A 21,268-nucleotide genomic window follows, 5' to 3' on the forward strand; every position below is an offset into this window, starting at 1 on the left:
CTGACATGTATCAATTGCTATACTGCTTTAGAAACCTCATTAAGCTCAAGGTCTTATACCTATATATAGTGAACTCACATACGAATAATACCAAAGGAGGTCATATCTGACCTTAAAGTTTTACAAATAATATACTTGAGGATTTGGCGTGCATATCATGGAGGAGGCTCTGTCAAATATAGCCGTACAATATTCCAAGAGTTGGGCACTCTACATCAATTGAAAGCATGTGGTATTGAGGCAGATGGCTTTACTGACTACGAATCACTAAGAGATGTGGCCGTGAATCTCCCCACTCGATATTTAATATACTAGGGAGTCTCAAAGAAACACATCCCTTCTGCTCTGGTATTCTTTTAGCTTACTTTGCGCGACAGACCTTGTATGAACTAGAAATTATATGGAGTAAATATCAGGAAGACAAGAACAAAACTATAGTTTCGGTTCTCTGAATAAGCTCTTCCTGTGGTTTTTGGTGAACTTGAAAGAGATAATATGGGTAGGAAGATCTCTAGCGCATTTGTTTCCAAGGCTCACTTGTTTGGATCTGAATAGCTGCTCCAAGCTAGAGCACCTCTCCTGGGTAATTGCCTTCAACAACTGGAGGCATGTTTCTGCGGCATATGAAGGAAGCATTTCGGAGGACCAGGAATGACGATGAAATAGGGGAGAGTTCAAGTGCATCTGACAGTACATTTCCTTGCTTGAAACAGCTACGCATTTTGGACAACCCTATGTTGGTCACCATCTGCAGTCCCGATGTGACGTTCCCGTCCCTAGAGCAGCTGGTGCTCACTCCCTTTTCGGATGCACAGCTTGCCGCTAAAGCTGCAGGAGTTACAGTTTGATGATGTTGAATGCTGAGACAGGTTGGAATTTTGAGAAGGTGCCAAATCTTTCCTGCAACCCTCTATTAAATTTGGTTATGTGCGTGAAACAACATGATCAGCCCCTCCGTTCTGTACCGCCATACGCATGCCAGCTAGGTACAGGGCGCTCGTTATCATCATATATCCAACAACATGGTAGTAACAGGAAGGAGATTCAATGGTAATATTGTCTTGTCTGGAACTACGCAGAGGAAGGCTGCCTGAAGTCGACGATGCAGCAGTAAGGAATAAATTTCTGAACCTCGAAACCTCTTGTGAAGCCAACATTGCAGCAACAGAGGACTAGAAGTCTGAACCTCAAAACCTCTATCTGAAGCCAACGTTGCAGTAGCAAGGACTGGAATCATGAAGCTCGTTGTAAACTTGATACGGAAGCTAGGAGGAGACATGTTTTCATTCATCCTCCTGACCGCGGTCGTATGGCGCGCGCTTTGTGTACAGTAATTTTTTTTGCTGTTTGTATGAGCATATATGTAGGACCTGGTGGCCGGTCCGATATCTAAAAATCTCGTCGAGAGTGGTGTTACTTATGTTTATGCAAAGTAGGCTCGAAAATGCTTGTGTTGGCATTACCTGCAGCCGCAAGAAATTACTACATACTTCCTCCGTAAAGAAATATAAGATTATTAGATCACTATAAAGTAGTGATCCAAACAATCTTATTTTTCTTTATAGAAATTATTTAGATCACTAAAGTAGTGGTCCAACCAATCTTACATTTTTTTACAGAGAGAGTACATGTGACCAATATATTTACTACTCCAGTATTTGAAGTGCTCAAGATTAGAATTTTTCCGTGTGTCATGGGTGCAGTCAAAATAAACTTGGGTTTATGTAGGAGAAATTTGGATTTTTCAAAGAGGGGTTATAAAAAAGGGGTCAGAGGGGGAAGCAGAGGATGTGGCTGAGGAGCAAAATCAACTTGGAGGGAGGGGCATTGGGTGGTGCTCTGCTTCTTCTCGACGGTGTGGGGCTGGAAGTACCACGTCGCCCAAGAGCAACTCACCCGAGCCAATGGCCTCCCAGCGCCAGTGCCCGAATCCAAATTCCAAGCCCACCCTACCCGCCTCATGCCGCTCCCCACGCTTCTCCTTCTTCCCCTTTCCACCCCTCCGCTGCCCCGTGCTCGCCCTTGCCATGGCGGCCGCCTCACCCTCAAGCCGCTGGGGTGCCGCCGCGGAACCGTGCGCGTCAGGGCGTCGTCGGAGACCACCGAGCCACCGCCGCCGTCCAGAACCCAGATGATCATGGACAAGATTTCCTCAGCCGGCGACGAGGTCGGCGGCGCCGGCGGGGCCTACTCATACGACGCGCTGAAAAGGCTGGACCAAATCTGCTCCAGCATATGCTCAGCTCCCCAACAAGTCTCCCCCTCCTCCTCCTCCAAAGCCCCTCCCCAAATCGTCACCCGGGTCCAGGGCCCAGCACCGGCGGCGGATGCCGATCTCGGCGCAGAGACCTTCGACGTGCTGGTGTGCGGCGGCACGCTGGGCATCTTCATCGCCACGGCGCTCAGCTACAGAGGCCTCCGGGTGGGGATCATCGAGAGGAACGCCGTCAAAGGGCGGGAGCAGGAGTGGAACATCTCGCGCAAGGAGCTCATGGAGATCGTGCAGGTCGGCATCCTCTCCGAGGCCGAGGCCGAGCAGGTGGTCACCAGCGATTTCAACCCCAACCGGTGCGGCTTCGAGGGTAAAGGCGAGATATGGGTGGAGGACATCCTCCACCTCGGCATATCGCCGGCGAAGCTCGTCGAGATCATGAAAGCGCGCTTCATTTCCTCAGGAGGAGCCATCTTCGAGGGGAAGAGCGTGTCGAGCATTTCGGTTCACGACGATCTTGCGGTGCTGCAACTGGGCGACGGTGACCGTCTGCGCTGCCGGCTCGTCGTCGATGCCATGGGCAACTTCTCCCCGATCGTGCGGCAGATCCGCTCCGGCAGGAGACCGGACGGACTGTGCCTCGTCGTCGGTGCCTGTGCCCGTGGGTTTGAGAAGAACACAACCAGTGATGTTATCTTCAGTAGCTCGTCAGTGAAGAGTGTTGGAGATTCAGGGGGATCAGTGCAGCTCTTCTGGGAGGCATTTCCTGCCGGCTCCGGCCCGACTGATCGCACCACATACATGTTCACATATGTCGATCCGCAGTTCGGGTGCCCAAAGCTGGAGGAACTCTTGGAGATGTTCTGGGATCTCATGCCTGGTTACCAAGATACAGTTCTTGACAACTTGGACATAAGGAGAGTCATATATGGGATCTTCCCGACTTACCGGGACAGCCCGCTGCCGGCCGCGTTCGACCGGATCTTGCAGGTCGGCGACGCCAGTGGCATCCAGTCACCCGTTTCATTCGGAGGGTTTGGGAGCCTGACAAGGCATCTCGGCCGACTGTCCAACGGTGTATACGAAGCGGTTTCAGGAGATTTCCTGGACACACAAAGTCTGAAGCTGTTAAACCCTTACATGCCGAATCTAAGCGCGTCATGGCTGTTCCAAAGAGCAATGTCGACGAGGCCCGGGACCGACATTTTGCCGACATTTATCAACGAGCTTCTCTTTGCGAATTTCCAGTCGATGCAGAAGCTTGGGGACTCGGTGCTTCGGCCGTTTCTCCAGGATGTGATACAGTTTGGACCTTTGGTGAAAACGTTGGGCCTGGTCATGATCAGCCGGCCGCAGATCTTGCCTGAAATATTCAAGCAGGTTGGAGTTGGGGTCATCCTCAACTGGTCAGGCCACTTTGTGATGCTTGGTCACTACACCTTCCTTTCCAGCTTTGTCGGTCCGGCTGTTAGGCCTTGGGTTAAATCTTTGGCGCCGAGGGATAGATATCGGTGGGAGCGGTATCTTGAAGCATGGGAATATGGAGCTGGCTTAGACTATCGTCAAGAGGAATGAAGAAGCTCCGGCCATTAAAAAGGAATACTATACTTACTTCCTCGGCAAATGAAAAAACAGGGGAATTTTGCCGCTGGTTGGGACAATGATCAAGTCTGTTATTACTATGCTCCCATTGAGAGATACACTTGCTGGGCTGAAGAACTGACTGAGGTGCTGCAATAATAAATAATAAAGTTTGTATATACCGTTTTGCATTGGGTTCAGGCTGGTTGCATTTCAAAAGCTCTGTTTGAAGCCGACGGTGCAGCGAGGACTAGAATTCTGAACCTCAGAAGCTGTGTCTGAAGCCGATGGTGCAGCGAGGGTGAACTTCACAAGCTGTGTCTGAAGCCGACGGTGCGGCGAGGGTGAACTTCAAAAGCTCTGTCTGAAGCCGACGGTGCAGCGAGGACTAGAATTCTGAACCTCGCAAGCTGTGTCTGAAGCCAACTATGAAGCTGTGTCTGAGGACTACTGGAATTCTGGAGCTCCTCTGCATTGTGAGCTTCAGATTGACGCTAAGAGGTGCCACGTTTTAACTGACGCTCCTGATCACTGACGGCGCTTTGTATCTTACATTTGTGTTTGGGTCATAATATGTTTATAAGATTGCTATCATGTGTTATAGAGTGTATGCTGGAAAATGCTTGTCTTGGCATTTTCTACAGGGAACTTATATCTGATCAACATATACTTACTATACTTCGGGCATTTGTTCGAGTTTGTCATTAAGAGATACACTTTCCTGTGTTGAAGAACTGAGGTACTGTAATAGCAAGAATTAAGTTTGTTGTTACTATTGCTCCCCTTAAAGGGAATGACAACACAATGTGGTTTGACAGAGCTGGGTGATGCCTGCAGTAATCAAGTCTGTTGCTACTAGTATGCTCCTGTTGTATGGAACAGTAACCAGTGTATTTTGGAATGGAAATTAATTCGGCTTGGATCATGATGCATTGGTGGATATGAAATTTGGGATGCTCTGTGGATCCTCATCAGTCATCATCCACCTAGGTGGTTGTACTTCTTCCACCTGTCATCTCCACACCGATCACCTGTCCTTGGATGTTATATAGGAGTATATGCAGTTGTGACGGTGCCTCGCCGGAGATGGTGCGGAGGAGGCCGGGATAGTAGACCTGCAATGCAATGCAGTATGCATTTTGCTATGTCCTAAAGTTTAAGGGAGAGGCTACTGACATTTGAAAGCTGTTCGTTCTGTTTTTCAACTCTGGGTGACTAGATGCATGTGCGGTAGTAGTGGTTTCAGGCTTGGTGCATTTTGCAGAACCTCTGTCTGAAGCCAACGAAACGACACAGCGGCGAGGGCTGGAATTCTGAAGTCCATTCTGGATCTGAGATGGAACCATGTTGTTCATCGACGTTCCCGATTGCCGATGGGACCCATATGCTGTCACGCGGTTGGTTCGTGGGGCCCACGAGAGGAACACTCTTTCAATATATGCTGTAGTGATCATATATAGTCAAACACCAGGTTGTGCTAAAATAAGTGTTACTGCAACTTACTCGTTCCCTATTTAAATCTCCAAGAGTTATCATCTAGTTCCCGGTCAAACTCTTTGCAACCAAGTCACCTGTCTTTGCAAATTGCAAGTGTGCCTTATATGCCTAACCAGTCATACGTCTTGATCTAGGTTCATTCTCCCCCAGCTCCATCCAGAAAGTCAGCATCATGGCCACCGCCGGAACCAAGCCGTCAACCATGCGCGCCGTCCAGTACAGCGGATACGGTGGCGGCGGCGCAGCACTCAAGGTCAGCTCTTGTTTTCGTCTTGATGAACTTTAGAATGCATGATTATGGTAGTATTTGTAAATGAAACCATATGCAGCTTCATGTGAAATTTGCAGCTGGTTGCAAGAGATCTGTGGCTTCAAAAGTTCAAACAGATCCTAAAACTTGTTGATGAATACTATCGAGTTTAATGATTCGGAGCCATACTACCCTTTTACCCTGGAAAGGGAAGATGGAGTTAGGAGTTCTCAATCAAGACACATAACTTAGAATTTAGGACCTGTGAATGCAGTTGACTTCTCAAGATTAGGTACAACAAATTAATGCGACTGAAATGAAGATTGACTTGGTTTTATTTCAGTACGTGGATATCCCTGTCCCTTCACCGAAGAAAGATGAGGTTCTTATAAGGATTGAAGCAGCAAGCATAAATCCAGCGGATTGGAATATCCAGAAAGGCTTGCTACGTCCTTTCGTTCCTAAGTTCCCGTTTATTCCAGGTATTCACGCATAAATTTAGTATTATGAACACGATTATCCGGATTTTCAGATATAGATTGCTTGTATACCAGACTTTAGCTTTTGTGGTGAAAATATTTCCCATCGAGTTGATTGCAACTTGTTACAGAATGGTTTACCTAGGTGGGGGGGGGGGGGGGGGGGGGTCCTATGAGACAATACGAGAGTTAAGGGGGGAGAAGACCCGGTCTCATAGGATATTTTCCCCTTGAGGTAGTAATTCATGACTGGTCAAATCTTTGCAATGATATTACATTTTTCCTTTTGGCAGGGAGAGCATATCTAGTTTTGTTGTTAATTAGAAAATGAAAGATTTGTGTATACTTTGTTATCATAAAATGGCAATCTAACCACTCATTTCCCTACCTACAAATGAGACAGTAACCGATGTTGCTGGAGAGGTTGTTGAGGTAGGCCCTGCGGTTCAAGAGTTGAAAGTCGGTGACAAAGTTGTGTCCAAATTAGTCTTCTGGGTAATTCGGAAAGTCGTACAATTTTAACAATTCATTTTATGTTATTGCACATATCCATCATTCATGACACAAGGTATGTAATTACAGAAATCTGGCGGCCTCGCTGAGTATGTTGCAGCATCAGAGAGCATCACCGTCGCCCGCCCTGCCGGAATATCCGCTGCTGATGCCGCAGGGCTGCCCCTCGCCGGCTTCACTGCTTTGCAGGCCTTGAGGGCCATTGGGACCAAGTTTGACGGCACGGGCAGCGGCAGCAACATCCTGATCACCGCGGGGTCAGGCGGCATCGGCACTTACGCAGTTCAGCTGGCCAAGCTCGGAAACCACAATGTCACGGCAACCTGCGGTGCACGCAACCTGGAGGTCGTCGCGAACATCGGTGCCGATGAGGTGCTTGATTACAAGACCCCGGAAGGTGCGGCCCTGAAAAATTCTTCGGGCAAGAAGTACGACTACATCGTGAACATCACGAGCGATGGCAAGTGGTCGGCCTTCAAGCCGGCCCTCAACTTCCCTGGCAGAGTTGTCGACATAGCTTCCAACTTTTGGAACTTCGTCGCATCAATTTTGACATTTTTCTCCAAGAAAAAGCTATCCATTATGATTGCATCGATGGAGAAGGAGGACTTGAGGTTCCTGCTTGACCTGATGAAGGAAGGGAAGCTCAAGACGGTTGTCGACTCACGGCACCCTTTTGAGAAGGTAGCTGATGCGTGGGAGAAGAGCATGAGCGGCCACGCGACAGGAAAGGTCATTGTTGAGATGTGAACTTCATGCATATGATCCTTTATTGTAAACTAGAGTAGTAGCAAGCGCATCCACAAAAAACGTTTTAATCATCTACTCCCTCTGCCTCAAAATATAAGACGTTTTTTGACACTATTTAGTGCCAAAAAACGTCTTATATTTAAGGGAGAGGGACTATTACTTTATCTTGTAAAAGTTCATATGGTGTAACAGCACATTCAGTCTAGAAGTCATGTAATGTTATTCAATATTTATTATTGCTACCATAGTTTTTTTCTTCTTCCATTGTAATAAAAAAGTATCAAACAAAACCTATAAACACAATAAATTTTAGGCATGAAGTTTAGCTTGCTAGACCCAAATAATTTATTATAGAACTTGTATTAGAGTTTACATCAACCACCTATCCTTTGATTTAGTAAAGTTTCATGACCGGACTATTTGTCAACAATTTATTCACGTCCACATCTCATAATTTTGTGTGCCACTTATGCTTTGTGTTTCATAATTGACAACTGAGATGCGAACGGGTTTATACTATCAATAGTACTTCGCTTCCATATTGATGTGCAATTTTCTGTGAACATTATGCTACGACCTGCCTCATCTTACACTATGCAATAATAAACCAAAATGACAATTAAGTTTACGTGAACCGTATTATATTCTTTGATTGGATTATTATTTTCACCATCGACAACAACAAAGCATCAGTGTAAAGTCATGATTCTTGTACGAAATAGAAAAGGCAGCTCAACCTCTATGAATTCTGAGATTGGGATAATTTTGTAAACACACTAGCAATGTAGTTTAAGTTACGTCAAACATCCTCGAAACTTGTGAAACTAATGGATATTACTAAAAAAAAGTTTAGAATGTGTGAATTTGATGGAACATGCGTGAAATTAAAGCAATTAACTCGGTAGCATTTCAATAAAATCTCAATTATTATTCACAAAATTTCTAATGAAATTTCACAAATCAGTAAGATTCACTCATATCAACGAATGTACAGGTATCCAAATTTCACATATTCGTATGATTTCACCCATGGTCCCACCATTATTGGCCCATCCACTCTGAAATTAACATTTCTCTCCAATAATGTTAGCTATATGCACTAGTGGCAATCACATAGATCATTATATTTTGTTGCATCCATAATTTTTTAAATATTCATTGAATAATGTAATTTGTATTAAATGGCAAGTATGTGATATTATAAAGTAATCCCTCGGAAACTGATAAAGCATATATGAATATTAGACTAGCACAGTTTCTCAGCTCATGGACTTGTAGATGTCAAACCAATAACGTGAACACGCGTTAGGCTGGATTCATATTATATGGGCAGTACGTTTATAAATCCACCAAGTTAACACGACAAACCTCTTTTATCAGGAGGCAATTAAACCTAATGGCTAATACTCCACCCAAGGTGATTGCAACCCTCATATACACCCCCAAGTGTTAGTAAAACAGAGCGTTACATAGAGCATGACATATGTGAGGACACATTGGTTGAGATGTTGATATCTTTTATCGAACAAATCGTGTATGAGGGTGTTATTCATACCAAAAGAAAAAGCTTTAATTGCATTTTCTATAGGTAATTCTCCAACCACCGCTTGAAGCTCTCCCCTTGTTGTTTTTGCTTCTCGTGCTTGTTACACGGGCTAGTTTGGCTTTTGCAAGGTTTCTCTAGATTTTGTGGCCACTTTTTGGTCCTTGTGTGGCTTTCCTGGCTCTTGATGGTCGTGCTTTGCGCCATTTTGATGTATTTTTTCTAATGCAAATGACACGAGTTGTGTCACCTGCTCGAGAATTAGGAGGTACAGAGACTAACACAAAGGTCTTCGAGAACTATTAACTAGAGATCAAACACACATGAAATCTATGGACTTCTGCAATTTTTTCTGTGGAACTAGATGTCTGCCTTTTTTAGGGAATAATATCACAGCAACAATGCATGAGAACTTTGAAGAGGGACTTGCTGGTCCGTTGACAGAAACTAGATGATCTTTGTGCTGATATTAGTCCGTCTAGTGAAAAGAAGAAGTTATATGGACATTTACCAGCTCCTCTAATTTCTTTTCGCAAATTCAATGTTACTATGTTGAAAGTTGTTTAGGCCAGGTGTCCTTTTAGGAAATTATGGTTTGTAAAATTCCTTCGAAGATAAAGTTTTCTTTTGGCTTATGTTGAAGAATAGTACACTTACTAAAGATAACCTTTTGAGTAGGGGACGGGAGCATAGTAAGAAAAACTGTAGATTTTGTAATAAAGAGGAAACGGTGGATCATCTTTTCAAACAATGCTCGCTTGCGAGCAGTGCATGTGCGTGGTAAAATGTGCTTCTAGAATTGGCATGAACTTAAATTATCTACAAGAGACATGTAATTGGATAATTTAGTGCCTTGGTAAGGTGAGAAATGTTGTATAGGGGTATCTGCCATTATGTTGGAAGACCAGAGAGAAGAAGAAGAATCATGTTTTCAAAATATATTTCCTTTTGATCCTACTAGTGTTATACTACACGCAGATCATTAGTTAGAATTTTTCTCTGGCTTACAGAGGTCAGTGGTGAAGCTATGCACATGCATCGCCCCAAGCCTAGGAAAAGTCACCGAGGAAATAATTGTTTGAGGGGCCTAGATTGAAGATAATAGTCTCATTTGCCCCCTCAATCATTCGTAGTTTGCATTTTGCACCGTTGACTTCCACATATAACCCCTCCACAATCTAAGGTGCAAGGCTACTAATGATGCAGGTTGCCATTAATGTATTCATAAAAAAGTGTTTAGGCGGCAATGGCCTTACGGATTGCTCAATAGTTCCAAATAATGACGAGGATCTGTTGGCGTGAGCATGCCACTGGGGGTGGATGGTGGTTTTCAAGTTCATAGTTGTGTAAGATATGATTGAGATTCCAATGTTGATCTATCGTCAGTTTCGTATGGTTTTTGCATTGGCATGTTATGTTCTAGTGTGTTCTGGTTCAATGCTTGTAGCCTTGATCATGAGAGGAATGTAATAATCTCAGGAACTGTGCGGATAACGGTCCTTGACCTGTTTTATCAGTTTCAGACATGAAATTGGAAGAACCGCTTAATTTTTTGACGGGTAGGAAGTAGGAACCGCTTAGTTTCTAGAATCTTCCAACCGGTTTTGTCTGGCTTCTATAAGCTCTCGGCCAGTTTGTTCTTTTCTTGGCATTTTTATGTTTGTTTTTATTTCTTCGGCCATTTTTTTATTTCTTTCCTTAATTATTTTTTCATTTTACATTTCATGATTGGCTTTTCAAAATTCATGAACATTTTGCAAACCACGATTTTTTCCAAATTTTTGGCCTTTTTAAAATTTCAATAATATTTATCAGACACACTATTTTTTTTCAAATTCATGAATTTTTTTAAATTTTATTAACAAACTTTTATTGTGAAAGTCTCTTCAAATTTGCAACCTATTTTGGAAACCATCATCAATTTTGAAATTTATGAAAAATTCAATTTCATGATAATTTTCCAAATTAACAAACTATTTAAAAGTTTTTGATAATTTTAAAATCAAACCAACTTTTTCTACTTCACAAACTTCTTATAATGAATAGTTTTTAAATTCATAAATTTTTGAGTGCATGATTTTTTTTTCAAATTAGGAGCTCTTTGTAAAAATCCCTGAATTTTTTTTTCACTCGCAAACTTTATTTGAATCGGCAGACATTTTTCAAATTTTGTAAACGTATGTTTCAATTTCATGAAATGTTATCCAATTCGCAAACTTTGTTCATATTTTGTGAATTTTAAAATTTGGCGAACAACTTTAAAATGTTAATGGATAAAAAGTATGACCTTTTTACTGATCTAGTAGGCTACCTCTTTTTTAGGGAAATCTAGTACCCTACCTGTTGGGATTTGCGAGCTGTCAAGTCCGAGTGAGTGAACGAGATAGCTGGGCCTTGGCCCGCTAGGGCGCGCGTGGGCACCAGCTTGTAAGTGATGATAAGATTCACTCATAGCATAGGCGGAAGATCCATCCAATTTTCTTTCTAGAATTTTTTGTTTAAAGAAAAGATGCCTAAAAATCTTTTTTTAGAACTTCTAAAAAATCATTCACTCTTGGTATCCTTTACCACATTCGCTTTCTATATTCTCTTTCTTTAGTTCAGACCCTAATGTTCGTGCACTGCGGAGGCTTCCACCTTTTCTCGGGAGCTCCTATACGACGCTTCAGGCGCCCTTTCGCGGAAGTGGCGCTCGTGTAGAAACACACTTGGGCCGGCCCAATGCGCGCGCTCGCTTGCCTGACATGTTGGCCACTTCGTTCGCTCGTTAGCTATTGACTGGTCGCTTGGTTCGTTGCTGACTAGTCCCAGTTGATAGGTCAATCGTTGACCAGCGTTGACTTTGCAACAAAAAAAAACGTGAATTAAACTATGTTTATGGATTTTTTTTAAAATTCATGACTTCGAAAACAAATCATAGACTTTTTATCATTCATATTGGGAGAAATGCATATTTAGGAAATAGTTGAACAATTTTGAAAACAAAGTTCACTAAATTGAAAAAAATCATTTTTTGGGAAAAAAGAAGTTGAAGGATTTGACGAAAAAAACATCAATTTTCAAAAAAAATCAACAAATTTTAAAAAAATTAATATTTTAAGAAAAGTTCATCAATTTTGAAAAACTTCATCAATATGAAAAAATGTTGATCGATTTTGAAAAGAGTACAGGGGCTCATTTATAAAATGATCTATATCGGGCGCCTGAAGTGCCAAATAGGAAACCCCTTTTTTTGTCATATCACATCTGTTCTGCCTCTAGTGCTGCTTGTCCATTTACTGCGGAGGCTTCCAGCTTGCCCCCTCAACCATCCATAGTTTGCATTTTGCACCCGCTGACATCCACATATAGCCCCTCCACAATCTAAGGTGCAAGGCTACTGATGATGCAGGTCGCCGTTAATGTATTCATATAAAAGTGTTTAGGCGGCGATGGCCTTGCGGATTGCTTAATAGTTCCAACAAATGATGAGGATCTGTTGGCGTGAGCATGCCACTAGGGGTGGATGATGGTTGTCAAGTTCAGAGTTGTGTAAGATATGATAGAGTTTCCGATGTTGATCTAGCATCGGTTTCGTATGGTTTTTGCATTGTCATGTTATGTTCTAGTGTGTTCTGGTTCAATGCTTGTAGCCTTGATCATGAAAGGATTGTAATAATCTCAGGAACTGTGCGGATAATGCTCCTTGACCTGTTTTATCAGTTTCAGATATGAAATTGGAAAAACCGGGTAGTTTTTCTAAGGGTAGGAAGTAGGGACCACATAGTTTCTAGAAGCCTCCAACCATTTTTGTAACACTTCTATAAGCTCTCAACCAGTTTATTATTTTCTTGGCATGTTTGTGTCTGCTTTTATTTCTTCGGCCATTTTTTAATTTGTTTCCTTAACATTTTTTCCATTGTACATTTCATGATTGGCTTTTTCAAATTCATGAACATTTTACAAACCATGATTTTTTTTCAAATTTCAACAATATTTATCAAATACACTATTTTTTCCAAATTGAAATTTTGTGAACAGATTTTGGCTGTGAAACTCTATTCAAATGCGCTAACTATTTTGGAAACCATCATCGATTTTCAAATTTGCAGAATATTCAATTTCATGACAATTTTCAAAATTCACAAACTATCTAAATTTTTTCGATAATTTTAAAATAAAACCAACTTTTTCTATTTCACGAACTTATTATAATTTTGTGAAATAGTTTTTAAATTCATGCAATTCATTCAAATTTGCAAACTATTTTGAAAACCACAAACAATTTTCGAATTCACAAACTTTTTCAATCTCGTGATTTTTTTTAAAATTAGTGAGCTCTTTTTAAAAACTGAGAACTTTGTGCACTCACAAAATTTATTTGAATTAGCCGACATTTTCCAAATTTTGCGAACATATGTTTTAAATTCATGAAATTTTATCCCATTCGCAAACTTTGTCAATATTTTGTGAAAATTTAAAATTTTGACGAACATCATTTAAAATGTTTTGAATACACGAAAAAGTTAATGTATAAAAAATCTGACATTTTTCCTGATCTAGTAGGCTACCTCGTTTTTAGGGAAATCTAGTATCCTACCTGCTGGGATGAGCGAGCTGTCTAGTCCGAGCGAGCAAACAAGACACGTGGGCCTTGGCCCACTAGGGTGTGCGTGAGCGCCAACTAGTCAGTGATGATAAGATTCAGTCATAGCATGTGTGGAAGATCCATCCTATTTTCTTTATAGATTTATGCGTTCAAAGAAAAAAAGCCTAAAAATCATACAGGGAACTTACTCTTGGTATCCTTTACCACATTCACTTTTCATATTTCCTTCTTTAGTTCAGATGCTAATGTCCGTTTACTGCGGAGGTTTCCAGCTTTTTTCTGGGAGCTCCCATACGATGCTTCGGCCACCCTTTCGCGGAAGTGGCGCTCATGCAGCAACACACTTGGGTCGGCCCAATGCATGCGCTCGCTCGCCCGACACGTTGGCCACTTCCTTCGCTCATTCGTTGTTGATTGGTCGCTTGGTTCACTGCTGACTAGTCCCAGTTGATCGGTCAATCGTTGACCAATGAACAATTGACTTTTGACACACAAAAAATCTGAAATCCGCAAAAAAAATCAAAAAAACGTGAATTAAAGAATGTTCACGATTTTGTAAAAGTTTATAAAGTTTATGAGTTTGAAAAAAATCATAGATTTTTAAAAAAAATGTCATTAATATTAAAAAATACAAATTTGAGAAAAAAGTTCAACAAGTTTGAAAACAACATATACAAAATTGAAAAGAAATCATGTTTCTTGGGGGGGGGGGGGGGGTGTGTGTGCAAGGATTTGGAAAAAGTTCATTGTTTTAAAAAAATCAACAATTTTAAAAAGTTAATATCTCAAGAAAAGTTCATCAATATGAAAAAATGTTGATCGATTTTGAAAAGAGTACAGGGGCTCATTTATAAAGTGATCTATAACGAGCGCCTGAAGCGCCAAATAGAAAACCCCTTTTTTTTCCTCATATCACATCTGTTCTGCCTCTAGTGCTGCTTGATGTGGTTTTGCCGAGCACAGGAGGAGAGAGAGAGAGAGAGATAACCGTGAGCCACATCTCTCAGAAAGTGAAGAAACCGCACTCCAGTCCACATGAGCCGATGGAGATGATATGAACCAGGACCAGGATGATGCCTCGCCGATCCTCATCTACTACTTTGCACAGAGCAGACACGCTGCTAAAAGAAAAACATACAGCGTCTCTCGGTGAGACAGGTGACACCTCATGATGAGGAGAGAGCAGGAACAAGACGGCATGGGGTAGGATTATTCATTATTCCCCCCTCTCCTTTCGCCGTTGTGGTGCCACGCCTTACGTCGCCGCCTCCTCTCCGGCCATGTGCGTCGATCTCGCGGTCTCCTGCTTCCCATACAGACACTGTACGGGCCATGCACGCCTCGGTGGCTCCATCGATCTCCTTTGGGGCGGGCGGACGCAGCAGCTTTTGTCTGCCCCCGGCACGCGCCTTTCCGGTCGTCGTCAGTAACACCGATCGACAGAGATCAACTTCCCGGGATCGGCAGAAATCCTTCCTGCCTGCTCGCTCCCGGCGTCCGTGGAAAGTTCCTTCGTGCCTAGACAAGCTCTGCATGCACGTACACGATTGGTATGTGTGGCAACTTACCCTCCTGCCTGCGTGCACGTTTCACAGTTCACACATCTCATCTACTGGAGTACTAGTAGTAGTTAGTTATCCACCTGTCTAATATTTCTATTGCACTATATGTCGGTGTCAAAACCGGTGGATCTCGGGTAGGGGGTCTCGAACTGTGCGTCTAGGATCGATGATAACAGGAGACGGGGGACACGATGTTTACCCAGGTTTGGGCCCTCTCTATGGAGGTAATACTCTACTTCCTGCTTGATTGATCTTGATGAATATGAGTATTACAAGAGTAGATCTACCACGAGATCGTAATGGCAAAACCCTAGAAGTCTAGCCTGTATGACTATGCTAATGTGTGTATGCATGGATGTATGCTTTCCGGGCTAACCCCTCCGGTTTATATAGACACCGGGGGTATCTAGGGTTTACATGGAGTCGGTTACATAAGAAGGAATCTTCATAGTTGGTCGCCAGGCTTGCGTTCCATGCAAGGAGAGTCCAATCCGGACACGAGTACGGTCTTCGGTCTTCATGTCTTCACAACCCATCAGTCCGGCCCGTAGATAATAGGCCGGACGTCCGAGGACCCCTTAGTCCAGGACTCCCTCAGTAGCCCCTGAACCTGGCTTTCAATGACGAGGAGACCGATGCGCAGATTGTATTCGGCATTGCTAGGCGGGTTCTCCTTTCTCCGAACTCCAAGATAGTCTTTGGATGCGACGATAGTATCCGGACCTGCCATGTACCACACACAACCGCAGAGAGAATATATGTTTCACACGTGCTCTATCCGCTGACAGCTTTTGAGTAACATGACGCCACACCTGCCTGGTCCTTTTTTCGAACCGTTGGCCAGCCCACCGTCCCACGTCTTGTCAAAGCGGAGATCGTGTCCCCTTATTGCAGGATTTCCATTAGTACATGCGCGGGTAATCCAACTGCGTCGTTCACACTACCCATTGGGAACAGGCAGGTTTTATGACCAACGGGGGGGGGGGGGGCTGATATTCATAGCCTTTATAAGGGGATAAGGATTCGTGCTTTTCACCCACACCCCTCCTTCTCCGTCCTTCCGTCCTCGAGCTCCAGCGCCGAAGCTCCCATCTTCCCCTATTTACAAAAAGCATTTAGCCATGTCTAGATCCGGAGCGGGAGGCAAGTGGATGACTTCCTCCATGAAGCCGGAAAATATCAAGGAGCTCCGAGAGGCCGGATACCTGGCCGAGGGAATCGTTCACCGACTCCCTGCCAAGGGACAGATCGTGCCTACCCCCGAACCTCAAGAGAGGGTGGTGTTCCTTGCGCATTTTGTCCGTGGGTTAGGATTCCCTCTCCACCCATTTGTTCGTGGACTGATGTTTTACTATGGACTGGACTTCCATGACCTCGCCCCCAACTTCGTCCTTAATATCTCTGCATTCATAGTTGTGTGCGAAGCCTTTCTCCGCATCCCACCTCACTTTGGCCTATGGCTGAAGACTTTTAATGTAAAGCCAAAGGTGGTGCGCGGCCAATAGGCCGAGTGCGGAGGTGCCATGGTGGGCAAGATGCCCAATATCACCTGGCTCGAAGGCTCCTTTGTAGAGACGGTGAAGGGATGGCAATCGGGGTGGTTCTATATCACCGAGCCGCGCGACACCAACTGGGCGGCGCCTCCCGAATTCCGATCCGGAGTCCCGATGTGGCTTACCTCCTGGCAAGAGAAAGGCCTGACCTGGGGATCTTTGGAAGAGATCACGGGGCTCCAAACGTGCCTCCAGAATATGATAACCCGGAAGATCAAGCTCGTTGATGTGATCCAGGTCATGCTTATACGCCGGATCCTTCCATGTCAGCGCCGGACCTGTTATTTGTGGGAGTTCGATTCGGCCAAGCACTAGACGCTGCTAAGGCTTTTCGGCACGAAGCACGAAGATATCTGGAAAGTGCTCTTCAAGGCCAGCGAGACACCGCCACCCTCGACCAAAGGTCGCGGGCTCAACTTAAAGCGTCAGGCCAATTCGGTAAGCCGTCAAGGTATAGTCTTTAAGGACATACTTCGAGGAAGGATACTAAGCCTTCTTATCAATTTCTTTTTCAGGCCTGTGCCGATCTAGCGGGACGGATTAATAGTCCGGCTCCGCTGCCCGAAGACGAAGAAACCCCGCTCCTTACGGAGATGCTATTTCCGGCGCCTTATGACGTGCCGGAAAAGAAGGTCAAAACCACGGCCAAGGGGACCAGGAGTGGCCTTGGCCGAAGGAGCACCTTGGTCATCTCATCTGACGACGAGATAGACCCCTCAGCCGCCAATGATGGCGACGAGGAGGAAAGCGACTCCCCCCCCCCCCCCCCCCCCGCGGGAGGAAGGAAGAAAAGGGAGGCCTCCACGAGTTTGGAGGCGGAGGCGCCGAAGAGGGGGAGAGGCTCCCTCGCGGATAACTCTGCGTGGGATGTTGATAGCAGTCCGGAGCGACCTCGCCGAACCAAGCCTCGGGCCGCTTCGTAAGTACCAGGATCTGCAAACGTTTGGCCTTCCTGGTTTGTAATATTGACATATTTTAAACTTTGTCGCTACAATCCGGCACGCGATGGGTCCCCGCGATCCTCGACAGAGGATTCGCTGGACTCGAAGGAGATGGCTAGCATGTCTCCGCCACTTGCTCATTCCGTCTCACCCGAGCGCGATGACGAGGTGGTGTCCAAAAAGACTTTCCCAGGCCGGGGGGAGATTCCGGAGATCATCGGGGTGACGTCCCAGGATGACTCGTCGGCCGCCGGACACACGGGGGAAAAAGTTCCCACGGGGACTGGTGACGGGGCCCGAGTTCCCTTCGGGCCTCAGCCGGATACTATTCCGGAGATTTACACGGCTCCGGGGTCCAGTGATCGGCATTCCCCCCAACGAGGTAACGTGCCTGTTCCACCGGTGACCTCTGTCCATCCAGAGGCACCGGATAATCTGCTGGAGGCGCTACGAGGCGCCTCTATCGTGGATGAGCATCGTGTCCTTATGGACACGGTAATAGAGAAGGTTCAGTTCGCCAAAAGCGGACTGACCGAAGCCTGCACTAGCCTTCTAACAGGCTTTGAGGTAAGTAATGTGATTGTAGAAAAAATATCACAGCATAGACAGTAGCCCCTGATGCTCTGTTTGGTGTTCGGGAGGAAAAGCCAAACAGAGGATCAAGAATGAATATCGCAGGAGTCTAACATGGGTTGTCTATGTTAATAAGCAGGTATCGCTGCAGGCTGCCACTACTCATGTTGCGGAGGTCTCCAGACTGAAGCAGAAACTGGAGCGGGCCGAGGAGGAGCTCGGCATCGTGAAGAAGCAGCTGGAGGATAGCCGAGGTATGCAGTAACCTGTGGGTATATGTCGAAAAAATGAGATAATTCCACCGGAATGAAGTGTCATAAACTTTATTAGGGGCCACGACCGAGGTGGCAACCCTTAAGAAGTTGTTAGCCGAGGCCGAGGACAAAGCGGCCAAGGAACGCGCTTCGCGCGAGAAGCACGAGGCCCGGGTTGGCGAAGCGCAGCAATAGCTCCAGGGCGCGATAGAGAAATTTGAGTCCTTGGAGCGCGATTGTCAGGCGCAAGAGTCCGAGTTGGCGAAGGTTCACCAGAGCGCCCAGGACGCACGAGCCGAGGCCCAAAGCGCCCTCCCGGAACTTCAGGTGGCCGAGAAGATTACGGCGGGTAAGTTCTTCACCTATGCCGAGCAAGTATGATGAAGAAATGTTCCTTGTACTTATCCTGAATGTGGGTTTTTCCAGGGGCATTTACAGATCTGCCGCACAGTGTGTCGGACGCGGCCGAGCATTATAGAGCCGAAGAGGGGATGTCTACAGAGAAGCTGTTCTGGACCCAATATCTGGGATCCGAACATCCGGTGCCCTTCAGCGACCAGCTAAATTAAGCAGTTGGTCGAGCTGCACAGGTTGGCAGAGCTAGCCATGAAGGACTTGACAGTCCGGCTGTGGCCTGCCGATCCTGTACCCAGCAGCTACTTCGGACTTGTGCAATGGCTTGTGAGTGCCTGTCCGCGGCTCGAAGCCGTGAAGCGGTCGGTCTGTATTGAAGGTGCGCGTATGGCCTTTGCCCGCGTCAAGACGCATTGGGCAAAGCTGGATGCCAAGAAGCTGATGACCGAGGGACCGCCGGAGGGCAAGGAGCATCGTCGACCCGAGCACTATTTTGATGGTGTCCTGGAGGGGTCCCGCCTTGTGGCGGAGCAATGTTCGAAGGATATCATATTCCCATGAGAACATGTGTATTAACTTGCCCTGTGATATGGAATGATGATGTTATGTAATATAATATTTGTTTATTTAAACTTTTACCTCATGTGCGGCCGTTTATGAAATCTGAGGGTTGACCAGTCGTCGGCTTCTGACCGACGTAGATAGTACGGGGGTGTTCGGGATAAATCTAAACACTCTTTACTCCACATTCTGGTCCTTAAAGGAGCTGTTTAGCGCAACGAACAAGGCAATCAGACTATGCGGCCTTTACCGCCCTCACTTAGCCATAGGAGTTTGACAATTGAGAAAGTCGGCGAAGCCCCTGGTATTCGGAGGACCGAACTGGGGGCGCTATAGACGCATAATCGGAAGAACCGATTCTTCGCAAGAAGCGGAAAAAACCTCCAACGATTTGGAACCTCTCGAACAGCTGACCAGCTCTCGCCACATCATGACAGTCAGTTTTCGGCTTTCTCTACTGAGGTGCTCATCCGGAAGAACCGGGACACAATCGCAGTAGTTCTTCCTTTACTACCCTAGCCGATACAACGGAACGTAAGGTAGTAAGCACAGGAGCCGGGCAACCCAATTATTGACCAAAGACATGATTCGGAGCCGATGCATATAATGCTATAAGTTCGGGGTGCCGAACTATACTGTAAAAGTGTTCGGACTTTATTGCCGTAATGCGGGGCATAATGGAGCCCCTGGTGTGGTAATACGTACCATTGTGTACGTGTGCAAAGAGTGAGAAATACAAAGGTGAGGAAACAGGAAATTTAAATAACAAGCTGACGCTAGCGTGTATTCACCATTGTGATGTTACTAGTACATCGAGGCGTACTTTGCACAAGTAATGCGATAAGCAAGTAAGGCTATTTGACATGCCACAACCAAGGGCGAGCTTCATGCAGGTATGAAAAGCAGGTATGGCAATCGTTGAGTAGAGACCACCTGGGGATTCCCTCATGAGCCAGAGCTCCTTGCCTCCTTGGTGTGTTCTGCAAGCGGGTTGTCCGTATAAACCTCAAAAAGAGAAGAAAACCCGTAAAGAAGAAAAAGTAAAGGCGTGCGGATCCCAGGGTCGGTCGAGCCGTTCAGTGGATCGCGAACGAGTTATGCCTCCGTCAATTCCCGTGGGGTTTTGAGTGTGTGATTGATGTACGTGCGGTATTAGTGCCGTTGCCTCGCCGGGGCTGGGACGGAGGTCAAATTGTTAATTCGGCTCTTGACGAGCCGAGCTGTCCTGCTGCAGTGTGGTCCGGACCCTCTTAATGGTGTCCAGGGGCTCGGCAGCCAGATTAGAATGCTGCTTGAGAAGGCCGCTCTGTACTTCTGTTGCTAGGGCGGCACTGTGCTCCTCTGTACGGAGGGAGCGTTCCGTATTTCCATTTATTGTAATGGTGCCACGTGGACCGGGCATCTTGCGTTTGAGATAAGCGTAATGTGGCACCGCGTTGAATCTAGCGAATGCAGTTCGTCCGAGCAAGGCGTGATAGCCGCTGCGGAATGGGACGATATCGAAGATTAGTTCTTCGCTTTGGAAGTTATCCGGGGAACCAAATACTACCTCCAACGTTATTGAGCCCGTACAACGGGCCTCTACGCCTGGTATGACTCCTTTAAAGGTGGTCTTCGTGGGCTTGACCCGTGAGGGGTCGATGCTCATTTTACGTACTGTATCCTGATAGAGCAGGTTGAGGCTGCTACCGCCGTCCATTAGGACCCGTGTCAGGTGAAATCCGTCGATGATTGGGTCCAGGACCAATGCGGCTGAACCACCGTGACGGATGCTGGTTGTATGATCTCGGCGGTCAAAGGTGATCGGAAATGACGACCACGGATTGAATTTCGGGGCGACTGGCTCTAACGCATAGACGTCCTTAAGTGCGCGCTTGCGTTCCCTTTTGGGGATGTGTGTAGCGTATATCATGTTCACTGTTTTGACTTGAGGGGGAAATTTCTTTTGCCCTCCGGTGTTTGGCTGCCGGGGCCCTTCGTCATCGTCCTCGCTCTGTGATTCCACTTCCTTGTTTCTACTGTTTGCCTTGCTGGCTTGTTTAAAGACCCGGCAATCT

The 21,268-nt window shown here is 45.6% G+C and overlaps 2 protein-coding genes across 2 annotated transcripts; both read left to right on the forward strand.

Annotated features, from left to right (window-relative positions):
* Window positions 1–1,792: 1,792 nt before the first annotated feature.
* LOC109765826 (uncharacterized) lies at window positions 1,793–4,435 on the forward strand. The gene has a single exon (XM_020324597.4). It carries the CDS (start codon window positions 1,961–1,963, stop codon window positions 3,785–3,787), a length of 1,827 nt encoding a protein of 608 aa, XP_020180186.1. The 5' UTR covers window positions 1,793–1,960; the 3' UTR covers window positions 3,788–4,435.
* Window positions 4,436–4,677: 242 nt separating this feature from the next.
* On the forward strand, window positions 4,678–7,518 carry LOC109765827 (chloroplast envelope quinone oxidoreductase homolog). Its single transcript, XM_020324598.4, has 5 exons — window positions 4,678–5,264; window positions 5,425–5,543; window positions 5,884–6,022; window positions 6,423–6,514; window positions 6,602–7,518. The coding sequence occupies exons 1-5, from the start codon at window positions 5,138–5,140 to the stop codon at window positions 7,280–7,282; spliced, it is 1,158 nt and encodes a 385-aa protein (XP_020180187.1). The 5' UTR covers window positions 4,678–5,137; the 3' UTR covers window positions 7,283–7,518.
* The last annotated feature ends 13,750 nt before the right edge of the window (window positions 7,519–21,268 follow it).

Source organism: Aegilops tauschii, chromosome 3 (genome assembly GCF_002575655.3).
Source record: "Aegilops tauschii subsp. strangulata cultivar AL8/78 chromosome 3, Aet v6.0, whole genome shotgun sequence".
Lineage (NCBI taxonomy): Eukaryota > Viridiplantae > Streptophyta > Magnoliopsida > Poales > Poaceae > Aegilops > Aegilops tauschii.